This window comes from Agelaius phoeniceus, chromosome 10 (genome assembly GCF_051311805.1).
Source record: "Agelaius phoeniceus isolate bAgePho1 chromosome 10, bAgePho1.hap1, whole genome shotgun sequence".
NCBI lineage: Eukaryota > Metazoa > Chordata > Aves > Passeriformes > Icteridae > Agelaius > Agelaius phoeniceus.
Genome location: NC_135274.1, coordinates 19,903,613 through 19,921,786, shown reverse-complemented (window position 1 = coordinate 19,921,786; position 18,174 = coordinate 19,903,613). Strand labels below are relative to the sequence as shown.

At 37.2% G+C, this 18,174-nt stretch overlaps 1 protein-coding gene across 12 annotated transcripts in view; it reads left to right on the top strand.

The window, feature by feature from the left end:
- The window catches only part of LOC129124232 (uncharacterized), a 261,789-nt gene that overhangs the window by 107,000 nt on the left and 136,615 nt on the right, over positions 1-18,174 (top strand). For 10 of the 12 annotated variants that reach the window (XR_013183680.1, XR_013183677.1, XR_013183676.1 and 7 more), the window contains exon 3: positions 7,355-7,416. The exons of the other annotated variants lie outside the window; for them this stretch is intronic. Coding sequence is in view for 1 of the 10 variants with exons in the window: in XM_077184106.1 (XP_077040221.1) it covers positions 7,355-7,416 (62 nt within the window). In the remaining 9 variants the exon portion in view is untranslated. The remainder of the gene's footprint in view (positions 1-7,354; positions 7,417-18,174) is intronic. 12 annotated transcript variants of the gene reach the window in all.

Here is an 18,174-nt window from a genome sequence, read left to right as displayed (position 1 = left end):
TTATTAGATACAGGTGATTGCTTCCATGAAGATCTAAAATTTAAGACAATACCTCTCTTTATGGACTATTATCCTTTTGGTTGTGCTTTTCATTTCCATATTAGAGAAGTCTGTTTTGTAATTGTAAACATACTTAGCTCCCCAGATTACAGTTGGGAAAATGTTTGACAGCTCTTTTAAACTTTTTCCATAAAGACTATAGTGTTTATAGTGGCTGGTTTACTCATTATCACCCTTTTTATGTACCTTTAATTGTAAGCAGTCTATGAGTTTCTTAAATCTATTGGAACAATTCTGTGAATAATATCTGCAATTAATTTTCAGCTTGCTGTGCTTGCACACTGTCCTGTACATTGTACTCCTTGAAGAATTTATCTTTTTTGCAAATTTGTTATTTTCTTTATGCTCTCTACCAGTTTGTATATTCGTATGCATTGATATGGAGAACACTCCTTCCTGTTAGAGATGTCAAGTGGAGAATTGCTGGAAGGTTTTTGTGGAAAGAACACTGCAGGTGTTATATAGGGCACCTAAGCTTCCTGGGTGCCCTCAGAGAGAGTACAAAGTTGGATAAGCTTTTACCTGAGTCACAGCAGAGAGTGTGGATCAGATCCAATACTTTTCTTTTCCTCTCATAAAGCCACTGCATTTTTTAAGCCTTTCCCTCATCCTTTTTTGCCTCAAGGATGTTGTCCTTTATCTGCTGGGCTCTTTGTCCTGTGGTTGATCTTGGTCAATTCTCTTGTGCCAAGCCCTGAGTCTTGACTGCAGTAAAATCCATCCTGTGCAGTTTGCTCACTGGGGGTGTGCACAGGCAGGTGCTGGTGGTGGTTTGCATGTGGGGGAACTCCATGGCTTAGAAAGGGTCCTTGTGTGAAATCCTTGCTGAGCCCCACGTGTGCAGAAGGACCAGAACCTGCTGCTCTACAATGAGGGCGTGTGCTGTCCTCCTGTGACCCCCCTGCTGCCCCTCCATGCCTCTCTCCAAAAGCCTGCTTGAACAAAGGAGAAAACTCCCTGTGGGAGCTTTTAGGCAAAAGTGGGATGTTTAGAGGATGTGTTTCAACCTTTGAGCTTATAGCTCTGAGTTGTTTTCTAATTGAAAACCAACAGTGATGGGTGGCATCTTTATTTGGTTGAAATTCTTACCTTTGCTTATTCAGGTGAACGTGTCCTTTTTTGTGCCTTCTAGAAGTAGTTGCAGAAAACAAATCCCAGGTGTTGAATCTTGTTGTTAAACCAAATTTGAGTAACAGTCATAAACCTCAGCATATGTCTAGTTCAGCTTATTTTTCCCTCTTTCCTCATGCAAAACAGGTAGTAAAATAATATATGGTCCTAAAGAAGAGTCTCAGTGATTCCAATTTATCAGAGTGCTTAATTGAGTCTGTGAATTTGGCCTGTTGACTGATGATGATGAAGCTTCTCAGGGGGCCCCCATTAACACTAAAATTATTTAATATTTTATTAATCAATTACTACTCTTTTAGGCAGATAATGCTGTCATGGATGGTCCATTAATAAAATGTATACTAAATCCCTGGAACAATTTTCTAAATGCTGAAAAATGACTGATTAATAGCAGACTCCTACTAAATGTTAAGAAAACAAAATGTACAATTTTTTTGGCACTAAAAGAAAATTACAGGTAACTCCAGATGAAATGATAATTAGAACAGCAAGTGGCACAGTGATGGAGCAAATTAAATCCTTTAGGTATCTTGTGGTTATTTTGGATGAATCTCTACTTTCTCTAATCACTTGGATTATATTGTTCAGAGAGTCAATTTGTGATTGGGGGATTAATACACATATAATTTGACTCTGGATGCCAAGAGAATTGTAGCTCCCAATGGTAAATATTGTCAATTACTTATTCTGGTTGTATAATTTACGATGCAGCTTCCTGATATATTCTGATTCTAATCCTATCAATATATGGTAGTTTTTGAGTCCATTTGTTCAGCTTGGTATGAAATATCATTGTATGCTGTATGAGAAAAAGAAAAAGGGGAGCAGGGGTCCCCAGTTACCTGCTGTTCAGCTCATCACTACTACAGACTGCCCTTGGAGCCTTTTAGGGCTCTTGCCTAATCTCTGTGGTGCTATATCCTTTCTCAACCCTCTTTACAACAGTGAAGAAAAATTAGATTTTTCCATCACAGGGATCACAACCACCTGCAAAGGCTTAAGAGCCTGCACCAATGGTGCCTAATACAGCCTCTTGTATCTGTCACTAGACAAGGAGGTGAGAAAACCAGTGGTCAGTGAAATACCTATCTTTGTTTTCCTCTAAGGCAAGATACTTAAGGATGAGTCTGGCTTTAGATATATGATTAATCCCATTTTAATCAATGTGATTTAAGACAGATACGTTCTGAAGTACCTTGTTGAATATCACTGTGGAGAATGATACACGGATTTTGAGATACAGATATATAAAATAGATCTGTCTGTGGTTTGGGTTTAGATGGTGTGTTGTTTTTTGGGGTTTTTTTCTTTCTCTATTGCCTTAAGCAGAAAAGATACTTACGATAACAAAAAGCTGAAATCTGATTATTACAAGTCAAATTTAGGGATATACTAAACACATTCAAATCTGTCAAATGAGTTTGAGGAAATTTTGGTGCCATTTTAAGTAGCTCAGTTAATTTTTTACAATGATTATTTAATAGAAAAATATAAAGATGGGCTAAAAATAGTTGCACAATGAGCAAGGACTTATTGAATACCTCGAAATTCTGGGACAGTGATAATGGATCAGGTAATGCTGACTAAATGGAAACTTACCACTGATGAGTCAGTAAGGGAAACACTGAAAACCTGTTGGAATAAACACTGAAGCAAAACAAAAACTTGGGGTCCCCAGCCTGAAAGATTTTATTTGGCTTACAGCTGTTTAACAAGTAACAGCTCTAAGGACTACAAGGACTGATTTCAACAAGAGCTTTCCTGTGCATCTTGGCCACAAATTTCTGTTAGTGATCAATAGCTCTGAGACATTCAGATTTTTCCACATGTGGTGTTTGGAGAGTTTTACTTTTTTTTTTCTCCTGTAAAAGAGAGTGGGTGAATTCACTGAACATCCATACAGTTCTGTATTTTTCCTAAATTAATCCAAATTCGGGCTTGCCAGGGTTGGGATTTGTGTTTGTTTATGCATATTATCAACTCTTAGATAAAAGGACACTTATTCAGTCCACCACCAACACCATGGCTTAAGGGGGAAGGAAGAGAACCCCCAGGACATATAAGGAATATATGAAAATCTGAATCACATATTTTTTTTTTATTTACAACTGTAATTTATTTTCTATTTAAAGACAAATTAAATAGGAAGTGAAGGAAAACACAATACAGCTTTTGTTGAGACAGAAAATGGTAATTAAACCACTGAATATCTGCATGATGGGATATTTTTAAAAGGAACTATTCCTTGATTGTTACACATTTTGATTTTTAAAGGAGTGTGAGGAATCTAGGACCTCAGCAACCACTGAATCTGTGTAAGTGCTGGATGCCAAACTGCCCCTTTTGCCTTTCTGCAAATTATCTCTGTGTCTTCCTTGTGTCCTGTATTCTTGCTGTCTCTGTTGAACAAATCCAAACTCTTAAGCGTCAAATTGAGGATGTACAAGTTGTTGACCATCATAGCAAAGAACTGTCAGTGTGTACTGACCTTGAAAAAATATTTTGCTGTGTAACCAAGTTCTTTGTGGCACACAGGTTTTTTGTTTCGGCACAAAATCTGGTTTTGTGTGATTAATGACTTCTGTCTGCACTGTATGTACAGTAGCACAACCAGGCAATGCACTGTGAGAGGCCCATCATTCTCTGAAGACATTTCATCACAATGAAATGCATTTTCAGTTATTATGTAGCTTTTTTTATGTTCTGTTTTGGTAGGAGTATGCAAATATTTATTGCTTTTGTATAGGTACCTCTCACCATTCTAGCTCTCAAACACACGGGTAAATCTGTAGTCCCAGTGAAACTGAAGTTGAACACTGAATCAGTAAAAGTAATACACTCTGATAACATGATGTATGCAAGCATTCTAAATTCTCTAGGAGGGAATTGTTATCTGTGGAAGCTAAAATGTGCCAAATTCACTTTTTGTATCATTATTTTGAAATTTAGGATTTGTGTGTATGTGTAGGGGAGGATAGTTTTGCAGAAGGCAACTATTATCAAGGTGCTGAAATTAATTGGCTGCTTTAATTGAGGTAGATTACTAGCTAATGCTTTCTTGAATACAGTAATTCTCCTATTAAATTATCTTTGAATAATTACCTGAAATTTCTCAGCTGCAGGGACTGATGGCTATTTAATTGCACAGTGATGTTGCTATATAATTACTTAACAAGGTGTCCTTTAATAGTTTAATTCCCCTTTCCAAGGGAAAAAAAACCTGTAAGTATGACTTCTATTTTTTAAGTGCTACAATTTTTTTTTTTTTACAGATAACTTTGTATCTGAAAGAGTAAAAAAAAAAAGCTATTTGTTGACTTGCCTTTAAAAGCAAGTCTTTTGATTGTTCAAGAATAGATTTGGATTCAGAAGAGTTTTGGAAACAAAAAAAAAAATTGGTTAGGCATTTGTTTAGCTTTATTACATATACTTTGTGGTTTGCTATTTATTTTACAGTGTACTTTGAATGAGACATTAGTCAGGTCTGATATGCAAAAACATAATTACCTGTGTGTTGATTTTTGTGGAGCTGTCCGGGTAATGGGACCTCATGTGCTGAGGCAAGGCTGACTAGGAATTTAAAACCTGCATTTCTTGCTCCTGGGAACAGGGTGGGGGGGCAGGAGGAAGATTGTCTGCTTGCTGTGGGTTCCTATCAGCTGGAAAGAGTGAGCAGTGAAACAGCTGTTTCATGAAGATGATGAAACAAAAGCAGAGATCAAAAGAAAAAAATGCTCAGGATCATGGCACAGGGTATCAGTTTCCTTGCTAGTTCAAGGATAGACTGGGTTTTTCACTGACAAGAAATACCCTACATTGAACAATGCAAAACTTAACAGCTGTAAAGGAGGTTTCTGATAAGTCACAACGAGGCTGGAAATGTGAAGCTGGATAGAGCATTCTGGAAAATTGAAGAGAGGAATGGTAGGATCATTTTACCTCTTTAGTTACATAAACATTTTAATCTATATCTGCTGAACATACACCTTACCCAAAACATTTTATTCTGACCTTTGAATAGAATCACAGAATAGTTAGGGTTGGAAGGGATGTGATCCTTCTAAAATGTGAGGCCTTTTAAATTTCCTTTTCAAAACAGAATTATAGGGCTTACTGATCAGTTTGAGTTTCACACTGCTTCCATGCTGATCCACTGAAGGTGTGATCTATGAGCACCTCCACCTGCGAGCCTGGCTCTGTTCTCCAGAGGCCTGGGGCTTTGATCTCTAACATGCCAAGCTCTAGCCTGAATAGCTTGAACATGCATGGCAGTCTCATACAATGGGCCTGGTGCAGAGCACGGACAGAATCAAAATGTGTGTCACTAACACACATTTCTGAACCTCTTTGAGGAAGAGTTCCAAACCCCCTATTTGTCTATGCCTCTTTAAAACCAGAAGGGAATGATCAATCCAGTATTACAGAAATCATCTCTGTCCACAGGGATATGTTTTAGACAAATCTCCAAAGGATAAAGCAGAAGAATGGCTGCACTGGATCAGAGCAAAGACACACATAGCTCAAGCTGTCAGGAATGAAGGCATCAGTACTACATGTTGTTATTTCATGAACATACAATCCTTGATTCATACCATCTCCACTTTTATCAGACTGGAATAAGAAAGGATTTTTTTTTAATGTCCATTGATCTTGCAAGCCCGATAAGAGATATTCATTGCCCGATATTCAGAGGTGTTCAACTTCACAAGATGGCCAGAAAATCAGACATTAAATTTAGGTTTTTAATTAGAATAAAATGTAGGGCTGTTGACTGCATGGGATTTTTGTCAATTTGCATAAATTAGGCTAAAAATTAGGCCTGACACTCTTGTAATACTTTCCTTAATGCTTCAGTCAAGGAGGGGCAAACCAAATAAAAAAAATATGGCTTGGTGCTTGTGTTTTCTCTGAGCACAAATCCACCCTTTTTCTTCCTCTAATTTCTTAGAAGGTTATATCAGCAAGACAGTTTTTTCCTTAGATATGGGGATGCTTGGGCCTTTGTCTCATTTGATCTAAGAAACAAACACAAATGCTGTAATTTTTGTAGCGTGACTCCAGTAATTTCCATCCAAGAAGAGTGGTCCAGGCTGCATCTGGGACTGGAAAACTTCACAGAGGAGTTGAATATGAGCAGAGCTGTTGGCCACTGCTCTCTTACAAATATCACTGGTCCTCCTTCACCCAGAGCACTCAGGCTGGACTCCTCATATTTCCATTAAATGTTTGCAATTATAGGGGAATTATAATTATTGTATATTTGTACTTTACTGTATGCAGAGACCTGAAATTATGACTGGAGCTCAGCTGTGCTAGGTCCTGTCCAGGGTTTTTTTGGTTTTTTTTATGACAATCCCAGAGGCAAAATACTCCCATCCTGAAGCTCCTTGAGCCTGCTGGGGGTAGGTGGTGTGAAGGGTACGTGGTGTGATGTGTAACAGAAGGATTTAGGGACATTTGAGTCATCTCTGCAGGACATTTCCAAGTCTCCCAGAAGTTTTTAAGGCTAGTCTCTGTTTCTCTTGCTTTCTTTTTAGGTTTTTTTCTGTTTTCATTCTTCTATGCTTTGACCTCTGCTTGTTCTTCATCTCTTTCTCCCCCCATGCAAACCCTCCCTTTTCATTCCTGACTCTCTCCTTCACTCCTCCCCTCACTCATTCTCTTCAGCACTGCAGCAATGGTAGTCAAAAGAAGAAAGGCACAGAATTATCTGTTACTAAATGGGTGGTGCTGATGGAAAATTAGGGAGGAGGAAAAGAGGAATTAATTATCCATAATGTAAGGGTTAAGAAATAAGATTTTCCCAACTAACACTAATATCTGAAGAAATCCTAAATTTGTGAGAAATGTTCCTTCTTCCTTCATCAGAAGGCTCTGCAGCTGTACTCTTAGAAAAGGAGAGAGGGTCAAACCTTATGTTTTATCCCTGCTTTCTGTAAGTAACCTGCAAAGAGATTTTTTTTCTCAAGGTTGCAGAGCATCTGCTGCTCCAATTTCTCTGCTTCTTAGGAAGGATGAGGTGTAATTGTAATCTGTTGCTTTGAAATCCTTCTATGAAAGACATGAAAACTGTACAAGGTGTTATTGCTAGAAGGCAGTGTATGTTACCAGTCAGTAACTAGAAGATCCCCCATTAATTTTTGTTTTGTTTATTTTTAAAAAGGTGTGAGACTGATATGGAGAATATGCCAAGTCAACTGGATGAGTCAGCACAGGCAGCACAATGTGAGTTTGGTTTTTTAAAAAGAAAAATATTCACACTCCAACTCAGTTTATCACAATATTACCTGCAATTCAAAACCCAGAATAGAGTTACTAACATTTTCTTAAGTCTTTATTAGAAATGTGGCCTCATGTGCACCTAGTGGAGGAGCAGACAGTTAAGCTACTCTATGTATGACTACTTACCCTAAAAAAATAAAATAAAAACCTAGCCTCTACATGATATTTTTTTCAGTGCTGTCCTTGAGCAAAAACTAATAATGTGTATTTACATTACAGAGTATCTGCCCACTGATTTTTCTTATGAAAACTTCACAGCAGTTATAACCAAAAGCATTTCCCCTTGTAAATACATTTTTCAAATCTGTCTGCATTGGCCTGAAGTCTTGCTGACCACTCAACAGTATAAATAACATTTTTGAAAACCAATTCTTTTCTTCTCTGGAGTGGTAGCACATCAGACATTGGGTCAGTACATATAAGCAGACATTTTTGTGGGCACTTTGGCTTAATAAATTAGGCAGAATGCTGATAATGTCCAAATAACCTACTATAAAATACAAGAGGCAAATCCAGTTGCAGAGTCATTTTACTTAAAGGGACATACAAGATGATAAGTTAGACCTTTTCTAACACTATGCAATGCTTGGGACTGGAGAGTGATTTTCTGAAATTTGAGAGGAGAATTAACATGACATGAAGTTGGTGTCAGTGGGATAATATTGAGCCCCTTTGCATTGTTTCATATACAAAAGGAACTAGAGAAAGGATTGTGGTTTTCCTTCTGGTGTTTTGCTGCTGTGTACTTGAACAAATGTGAGATGGAATGGTGTGACAGGTCCCTTCTGGGTGCCTGTCTCTCTGGCAGGGGTGTCACCAATTGTGTGCTGCTCATGCAGTGCTGGCTTTGGGCTCTCCTTGCCATGCTCAGCTCTGCTGTGTGGGTGCACCCAGGGACTCCTGGGGGGCTCCTTGGAGAAAAGGCCCCTGCTGGGTCTCTGCTGACACCCTCAGAGCTCTCCCCTGCCCAGGCAGCCCCATGGCAGCCTGGTGCTTAATGGGATCCCCACTGGTGGTTAATGGGGTCCCCACTGGTGGTCAATGGGGTCCCCACTGGTGGTTAATGGGATCCTCACTGGTGGTTAATGGTTAATGCTGGTCAACTCCAGCACCTGGGATGCTGAAGCAGGAGATGATCCTCACCCCAGTCTATGACAAAATGTAAAACTCCATTTCTGATGCTGTGTTAAGCAGGGACAAATCAATGAGTTCAGGCCATGAGATTCAGCAGGTCTGAGAGGGTTTCTGTCCAAAGGATGTGTTCATTTCTGTTTCTTGTCTAAATTAACACAAAAATAGGGAAAGATACTGAGACATGAGGTCACTAGGTGACGCAGTTTTTCAGTTTACCATAAAATATTGATAGTATAATTATTAATAAAAATTAAACTACCTTACCCTGAAGTAAGGCAGCTGTATCCTCTTCAGCCTCTTTTCTTGCCACTCCATGGATTTTGACCAGCTGAGTTGTATATCCAGGTCCTTCTTGTCTGGTTCCTTGAATGATCAAGACCTAGGAGACAGTCAATATACCAAGCATAAAATTCTTCAATATGCCAAGTATAACATTACAGAAATTATGTTTTTGCAATGGATGCATTAATCCAACAACTTTAGAATTTTTTTGACAAGGATTTTTATTTGATACTTAGTTTATAAGATACAATTTTGGATACATTTTAGATGAGACAACCTCTCTTTTTGTGTGGAAAGATTGTCTTTTTCTTTCCTGCTCTTAGTGGAGAGCTAGTACTTGTTTCTCTAGTACTTCTTGGGATGATGGGAAGCCAAATTTTGGACATCAGAAAGGTTCAAAATTAAACATCTTCTAGTATTATTCTTGCAAACAGGGTGTTCAGACATTGTAGCAATGACATCTAATGTCAACTCTGGAGGTCTGCAAATATTCTTTATTGCTAAAAGCTATGTTAGTAAGATTGTCCTACCTTTAGATCAGGACTTTATAACTAGGATAAATCTTGGAATAAATTAGAGCTACAAATTATATTATTTGGATCAAACATCCTGGGCTGAAATCAAGTGCTTTGGATAATGGGTTGAACTAGCTCTTCTTTAATTATAATAAAAATCAGTTTTATGTATATATGTCAGAATAGCTCCCTTTAATTTTATTAAAATAAGTTTTGCTAGATTTGTATACAAACTTGTCTCATTAATATTGTGTATCTGGAATAATGTAGAAGTTATGTTGCCATGAATGTGACTTCTGCTTCACAGAAGGAATTCACATCATTCACAGAAGAATTGGCTCTGTAGGTCCTGAAAATCTTATAAGCTTACAGCAATAACTAGACATGACAATTTTTTAACTTTGAATAAGACTTTTAGCACATTGGGCAGTTGATTATTTGTGTACAGCAAGTATGGGCTCAACTGCTTGTGTAATTTCCATGAATAGCAGGTTGCACTCATAAGTGCATCATTAATTAGCTGCTTGTGCTATTAACTGCCATGGAGGTACAGCTACACCAGTTTGCTTTTTTATGAGCTTCTGTGAGAAATTTTTAGTGCTTGTCAAATACATGGGTAGAAAAAGAATAATCAAAAAATCTGGCACTTTATAGATGTGATCCATACAAAGTTGTCTTCATAAGCCAGTAGGTGTTATTTCAAAACTGCTGCCTAATTACAAATTGTCCAAGAGTCATTTTTATTCAGCTTCATGCTGACCTGTAAATCCAGACAATGCTCTCATTTGCAGCTTCAGCTCAGGTGTTTGAACCCCAGTAGTGGATTTCTGTGCAGCTGTGCATCACCAGCTTGGGCACACAGTTCTTGGTTTTTAAATGTGAAGGAGACCAGAGCCCAAGAGATGAAGTCAGTCTGAGTTTCTTCCCTGCCCTCTGTGGATCAGGCTCATCACACTCTGCAGAAGGGCAGGTTATTTGCACAACAGTTGTAGAGGCTCTTCCCCATGAATGAATAAACCATTTAGAATTGTATTTTGTAAAGTGCACAGTCGCCATAAATGGGATGAGTATTTTTTTTTTTCCCTGAATTGGGCTCTTTGTACTGAAATGTGTAGTTAGCACAAATATTCATCCTCCTCTGCTGTACAAGCTGAAAGGGCCCAGAGGAAGCTTGAAAGTGCAAGTCACACTGACATTTCACTCATCAGTCCTTTGCCCTGATGTTGTAACATTGCTGCTCCTCGGCAAAGGCAAAGTGGGGAACACATCCAGCTAATAGGAGAAAAGTTTAACTCTTCATGAGTGGTAAAATTCAGGGCTGAAACAGTGATTTTATATTAATTAAATTCCCTGTTTCACTTTATAATTGTGAGGCTCAGGAGCAGAAACCTCACACAGTTCTGAAGCAAAAAAGATGTGTGTAGACTGCTTATTTGTTGAAAACCTACAGTGAGTGCTACAGTACTTAAAAGGGAACCATAATTGCTCTAAGCTTTTCCTCTTCTGGGGTGTGTAGTACTCTGATCTTCATAATCCCGGGTATTGAGAAACTGAATAACAGTCGTCTTGTTTAAAGTGAAAAACATCAATTGCATCTCTCCTCCCTGACTCTTCCCTGGCAGTATTGCCTTGAAAAGCAATTTTCCCCCAGAAGCACTGACACATTTGTGTCCTTAAAAATTAAGATGTTACATTAGTTCTTCAGATTCTGAAAGCAAATCATCATCAATACTCTTTATTTGAATATCTTATATGAACGTAACAAAGAAAAGGATGCATAAAAGAATAAGGTTTGTATATTTTTGTATAAATAGATGTACTTTTCATATGTGACATTTTTGGTGAAATGCTGCTCTGATCAGAACAGCTTCACCATTAAGATTTCTGTAATAATAATCATCTCCATGAAAATATGCATACTCCTTATAAGTAATACTTCTATTTTTCTAGCCAGGATCTCAGTACATATTTTATTTTAATATATTGCTATTTTCTTTCAGAGTCACATTAGAAATAACTAACAGGCAAATTACTCATGCACATGCTTTAGAGCACCAGAAACAAACAAATAAAGCCCCCCAAGTAATTGTCAGCCCATGTCAGCAATTCAGTTATTAGGATCACATAAACCCATGTCTTATATATTCCACCCAGAATTGTTTTAAGGTCCTTGTATGCATAGAATTTTGAAATATATTATTTGAATATAAAAGTAGATTATGTATTTCCCCTGTGGCTGGCCAAATGTCTTTCCAACAAAGGGTAAAATAAGAAGGCTATTTTTTTGTGTAAAAGAGTGATCTTTTTAGTCATGCTTGATTGCTTTTTCAGGACTGTCTCCATTTATAATGAGATATTCTTGGACTCATTTGAACCAGAAAGTTTAGTAAAATTGTTACATTTTTTACATAAAATACCTTGAATTATTTAAACTGTCTCAAACTCAGTATTTTTGAAATATGTGGTATATATTGGATTTTTTGCTTCGCAGGCTGAACACGACAAAAAATGGAAATATATTTAGCATATTTACAAGAAATATTTGTTTTAATCTTTCATACTTGTCAGCACTTCACACTAATTTAGTCTTATCTGCTGCTAAGGAGTTACACAGTAAGGGATGCACTTGTTATTCAAATCCCTATTAATGTTTCATATCATAGTTTGGCAAGAAAGCTGTGACTCTATTGGGCTATGATACAGGAAGTTTTAATTATCTGTACTTTTCAGAAAACTTGGCCTAGGATGTCTGTGCTGAGAACAATAATGTGAATTTACTTTTATCAGGAGTTTAAAATTACATTATAAAATGTGTTCTGTGATACTGTTCTTATAAGATCTGATGTGCAATGAAATGTGCAGAGCTTGAGGAGAAAATGCCTTTTTATTATATTCTCAGTGCCCTGATAAAATTGTAAGTGTGCAATGCTTTAGGAATATTTATTTGCAGGTAAAGATAAATTTCACATTACCTAAGTTTGTGTTTTATATTGGAAACTACACAATCATCCTTCCATGCTTAGCTTGAGTCTAGTACTTGCATTCCTCTATATTTAGTCTTTTCAGTGTATTTTGTAAAATATTTCATTGTAATGTTAACAGAGCTTACTTAGCAGTTTTGCATTTTGCAGGCAAAAAAGAAAAATCTCTATCAGTTGTAGATCAAGTAGAAAAACCCTGCAACAATTCTTTTCAATGGAACAAGTTGTAGTTCAAAATTTTATTTTACAGTACTTTTATCTTTAGGCACTATGAGAAGCAGCTCTTTTACTTCTGAACCCACAGCAAAAGCCCGTGTCTCGTCTCTCCTGTAATTGTCCATTCTTTTTATAAGATTTATTTTTGCCTGTGGTGCTGAACTGAGAAAGTCACCCAGCTAAAATGTAGTTACTTCATTTCCAAGTAAAAACAATGGCGTTTTCATGTCCACACTTATTATTATTCTGAGAATGTACTAATTTGTTACATCCAAGATGACGGTTAGCCTGGCCCATGAAAGGGGCACGGTGCCAGCTACTGCAGCTCGCTCAAAGGGCTTCTTTCATGGCCAGTGGTGGGACAGAAAGTAGCCCGCAGTGCCTGTGGGTCCGGCAGGCAGCTTGCCAGCAGAGTCATCCTGGTACTGGGCTTTGCTGCGCCGGGCTCTGAATGAAGCTCAAACTATGATTGCACTAAATGTCGGCATGGGCAGCCAAATTTTCGAGCCACCAGTGCTCTAAGGAGCAACTGATAAATGTTTTATCCCTGCGGGCTGCAGTTGATGTTGCACAAGGATTTTGCATGTGCTCAATGCATTATCGTTCTTGGCATTAAGCTTAGATAATTGTCTACTTATATTGAGCCTGTAATAGCAAAATACAAGTGAAGAGGCATGTTTTACAAAGTAAAACTATGAAATAGGTTTAGCTATATTACTATGGATTTTTTTTGTTCTATCCTCCTAAATTTGAATGAGAATGAAGTATGATTCTATACCTTAATGCTGCTCAAACCAGGGTGGTCTCATAATTTTGTTTTACATGCATGACATTGCTTAAGGTCATTAGTTGTAAATCTTAGTATAAAAAGACTGAAAATATATTCAGTACTTTGTAGTTACCGAATACATATTTAAAAGCCTCTATGAAAAGTCGGGACCTACATGGCAGATTTTCAGTAGCTGAATGGTCAATTTAATGATGTAGATTAGCTGTATCTAAACAGTAAATGGAGATAGGCTGTTGCAAGGCTTTGATGAATATCTCTGATGCATATCCCAGTTGATCAATTTTCTAATTTTAGGGATTAGTATTCTGCTTTTCAATCCTAATATACCCTCTGGTTACATTCTATTTGAAATTTAACTTAGATCAGGTATAGCTTCATTTACTTTTTGCTGTAGTTTAACTGTCTAACAAGCACAAATTAAATTTTAATTTGGTTTTTCTCTTTGCAGTGACTGTGATGTAATAGTCTCATTTTTCACTCACTTTTTTCTTAGCATTACCTGACTTCTAATTGGTTATTTAAATCACTGCTTTATATTAAAAGACGGCCTTCAGTATTGCTTTAAATGTTTTGAAAAGTAGCTTGCATTCAAAAATTTTATTCAGCCTAGTTAAATTCAACCCTTAAGTTTAGCAGCTAAAGCTAATAGAGAAAAATTACTTGTTTATCAGATAGATAATTACTGCAATAACTGTATATTATTGTAATAGTTGTGAATAGTATGATCAACTTTTTTAATGTACATTAATTGTTTATGCAGTATCTACTGAGAACAGATAGGCAGCTTTTTGTGCAAATATGAAAAAATATTTAAATAACTTGTTTCAGGAAAATCTGATTTTGTTTTTATTGCTCATGTTCCTGGAGCTAAAGTAGGTCATGTGAAAGTGTGAATTGATTTTTTTTAATGCTTTCAACACAAAGGCTACTAGTGTCAATCCATTTGATAAAATACTCTCCTAAAAACATGCAAATTCAAACAGGTTATGACTACTAATTTTGTCTTTGCAAATTCTGGATCTTTAACATACAGACTAATTAAATATTTGTAATAAAACAGTTAACTCCAGCGGGTTATTGCTGGGGTTTGCAAAACTGCATTGAAGTGCTTTCTTTTCATTTCATTGATAGTGGAACAAACATTTCTTTAATAAGGATACAGCACATTCTAATTTTGTAGCAGAAGCTTAGATAAGGATCAGGCCCCTCTGAATCACTGCTTTGACCTATGACATGGCAAGTGCTGAAGCTCTTTGGCAAAAGAAGAGTTAGTCATTCATTCTTATGCACAGGACTTCCCAGTTCTAAAGGGGCTCTGTGCTTTCTCTCAGATAGACTTTGTTTGTTGGAAATGAGAACTGTATTTTGGCAGTAAAGGACAAGAACTGAAGCAACTCTGCAGGCAGACTCATTATGACATAATCCTTCATTAATCCTTATTCTCTATTAATAGATCATGACAGAAGTTTTGCTTTGGGTGACCATCTTCACCAGCCAAGCCATGAGAGACCAGTAATAGACAAAACCCCAAATAATAGACCCGAGCTCTTCTTTTCGGGCTAACATTTTATTTACAGCCTTAAGGAAGTACGTAGGTGTTACCTTGGAGAAGTTAGTGTGCTAAGTGATCTATTTTCTTCAAGTGCAACCTGGCTTTGTATCTGAGAAATGTGATTCATCTTTTGGAAAATGGATTACTTACGTGACTTACCTGGCAGATAAACACACTGAAAAATTAGGTGTTGATTGCAGACTTGCTGCAGGAAAAATATAGGGATGCAAGACCCCATTAGAGTGGAAGTGGCAGTTAAAAGGGAAAGGACTGAAGAATGACATTTTAAGTGCCATGTGAAATGAATGTGACAAAATTTGGCCAAGAGAAGGAAAATTTGAGAGCTTTGTTTCCGAGAAAGTTCAGGAGAAAAAAACACATAACTGTGGAGTGTTTGGAAATGTATTTTTGTGAAAGTTACAAAACCTATTGTTTTACTTGTCATAAGAAAAAAATACATTTGTCAAGAATAGTGAGGTTAATATTTGCCTGATATAGCAACATATAGTCCTTGGCCGCTCTCAAACTGCCAGAGACAGGCAGTGAAACAAAAAGTGCTGAGGAAAAACAAGTACATTAAATATTTTTCGGGGATTTTTAACCCGATTAAGGTGTCCCTGGTAAAGACCTGGATTTACTTGCATTGGGTCTTGACTGTGCCATGTGCACAGAACTTCCAGGTGAGTTTGCTTATCTGCTGAAGTGCTCCTGTCGGAACTGATGCTGCTGATGATGACAGAGCAGGCTTGTGGGTTTTGTTATACAAATTAGGCTTTGTAACATCTATTAATTTTGTCAAATATAATTTGAATATAAGCCAAAATTTAGTTTCTGAAGCAACTGCCTGTATCCTACAAAATCATTTGTTCATTTAAACTGCAGTCCATTTAAACTGTAATGTGATATTTAAGTTGTTTAAGAGGGTAGACTGGACTACCTCCATTAGCTTCTGTGAAACTGTACTGATTTACATCCATTGTAAATAAGATCACTCATTTTATTGCTTCTTCTTAAGATTTAGTGCCTCTTTGTTATGATATGTGCTGTAATGTCAGTTTGGGAAAAAAGGTGCAGAAAATCCCACTGTTTGACAAACTGAGTGGAAAAGATTTGTATTTGTACTGGGTCTTTGAGGCACTTCCAGGATCCAATGCCTAGAGACACAGGTGAGAGAAACATGTGCAAATGAAAATATAATAATTACTAAGATAAAATGTTGTTTGCTTCTAGCAGGACAGTATTTTATGCCTGAAAATCTCAATATGTATTTCTTTTGTGTAGTTTCTTAGCATCCTCTCCATTCTATTCAGAAAGATATAAAATATGAATAGATTGGTAAATTTTTCCATAGGGAAGGTTTGCCATTCATATAGGAAAGATAATGCAATGGGGTTTACAATTTATAATTTTTATTTCCATTTAGTGTAATACTTTACACAAACAAAAGCCCTACAGTTTCTACGTACTGTGAGAGATTGTCAGCAAATGTGGTTTTCCCTCTGCAAGTAGCATTTATCACTTCAACTTTCTGCTGAGAAGTTTGAATCTGATTTAGACATAATGTGGCCATTCAGATACAGGGTTAGAGAAGGAATAGGAAAACATAATTCAGAATTTCTAAACCATTTATGTGACACTCTTGTTTTGCACTTCTTTGGGAGCATGCACCATAAAACTGACTCTGAGCGTAGTTTCATCCTCTTGCTACTCGACATGTACACAGATAAAGTACTGATAGCTTTGACAGTAGGTGTGGCTACATCAATGCAGTTGAGTGTTCAGATCCTGAGTAGAGCTCAGTGCTTCAGCACATCTGGATTTAATTGTTGCTTTCTGAAGAAGAGATTTCTGATAGTAAGCAGCCCTTTAATCCAGCAGACAAAAGGCATAACAGGATTCAGTGGATGGATGCTGACATGCCAAATTCAGTCTGGAAATGAGATACCAATTTTTAACATAAGGAGTAATTAGCCATCAGGGTGACTTAATGAGAAATAGGCTGGACCATGTCCCATACTGAACTTTAAAACTGAAATATCTTGTATTCAAATAAATTTTATGGCTTGAATGTAAGTAGCAGGTCAGAAGAAATATCTGAATTTCCCCTCTAGTATGTTATATGTGGCTTTAATATAAATTATTGTATTTTTTCTGAAGTTCAATTATCATTCATTATTTAATGTTATACTACTTGATATCACTGTGATTACTGAAGGTTCTGTGTTAAACCAAGAGAAAAAGAATTACATTTTGTTTTCAGCTGTTCAGAACCAGTGGCACTGTGCTGGCTTGTGGCACTTCTGTTCACATCCTGAACAGCTCTTAGTGACTATGCTAGTAATTCTATACTGTCTTTTGCATTTGATATCCTTCTTTTGCACGAAAATCATGGTTTTGGAAAAATTTTCTCATTTGTCCCCATCTCCCTATCAGTCTCAGGAAATAATTGGGGTCAACACATCCAATGAGCCATTTTCCTCTTATGTCACATCTTAGTATTCAGCATTTCTTTGGGCACCATGGCTGGATCCAGGATGTTAAATAGGCATTGACAAAACAGGACTTCACATATTTATTTTTCTTAGACAGAAATTTTTCAGAAAATGAGGTGGTGGGTGTGATGGCTTGCAGACTGAATGATACCATGCTGTTGTGAGAAAAACAGTATGAGGGGTTGTATTCAGAAAGTGGTGAAATAATTTTTCTATGCTGCTTGTCACTGAAAAAAAAACCCCAAAAATAAGAAATCATAAACTACAGCAAGAAAGTTTGTTAGCAGAAGAAGGTTGGAAAGAAAGAGGATTTTTCTAGCAGTTAGGATGAAAAGCCACTGAAATGGTTTACCTAGAGATTTATCAAGTCACCATTACAATCTGCCTCACATGTTGGGCAAACATCTGTCAGTAGGGACCTACTCCCACATGATCCTGGGCCCTGAGGTTAGCAGCAGGAGGGTGAAGAGTATGTAAAGGCCAGACCAGTATTTAAGGTTTCTGGCAGCCATCCTCTCCTTGAACAAGACAATGACTTCTTCAGATAGCCCATAATATCCAGAGATTCCAGCTCTTCTCTGGGCTGTCTCTCTGGATAAGTCAAAGAATCAACATGAGCCATAGGGGACCTTCTCTATTCTGCTTTCCAGGGAAGTTGACTGTGATGACAGAGAGAAAACAGTTATGGACACACTTTTAGGACTTGTAATTAGCCTGATGAAGTTGGCCCTCACCTCCA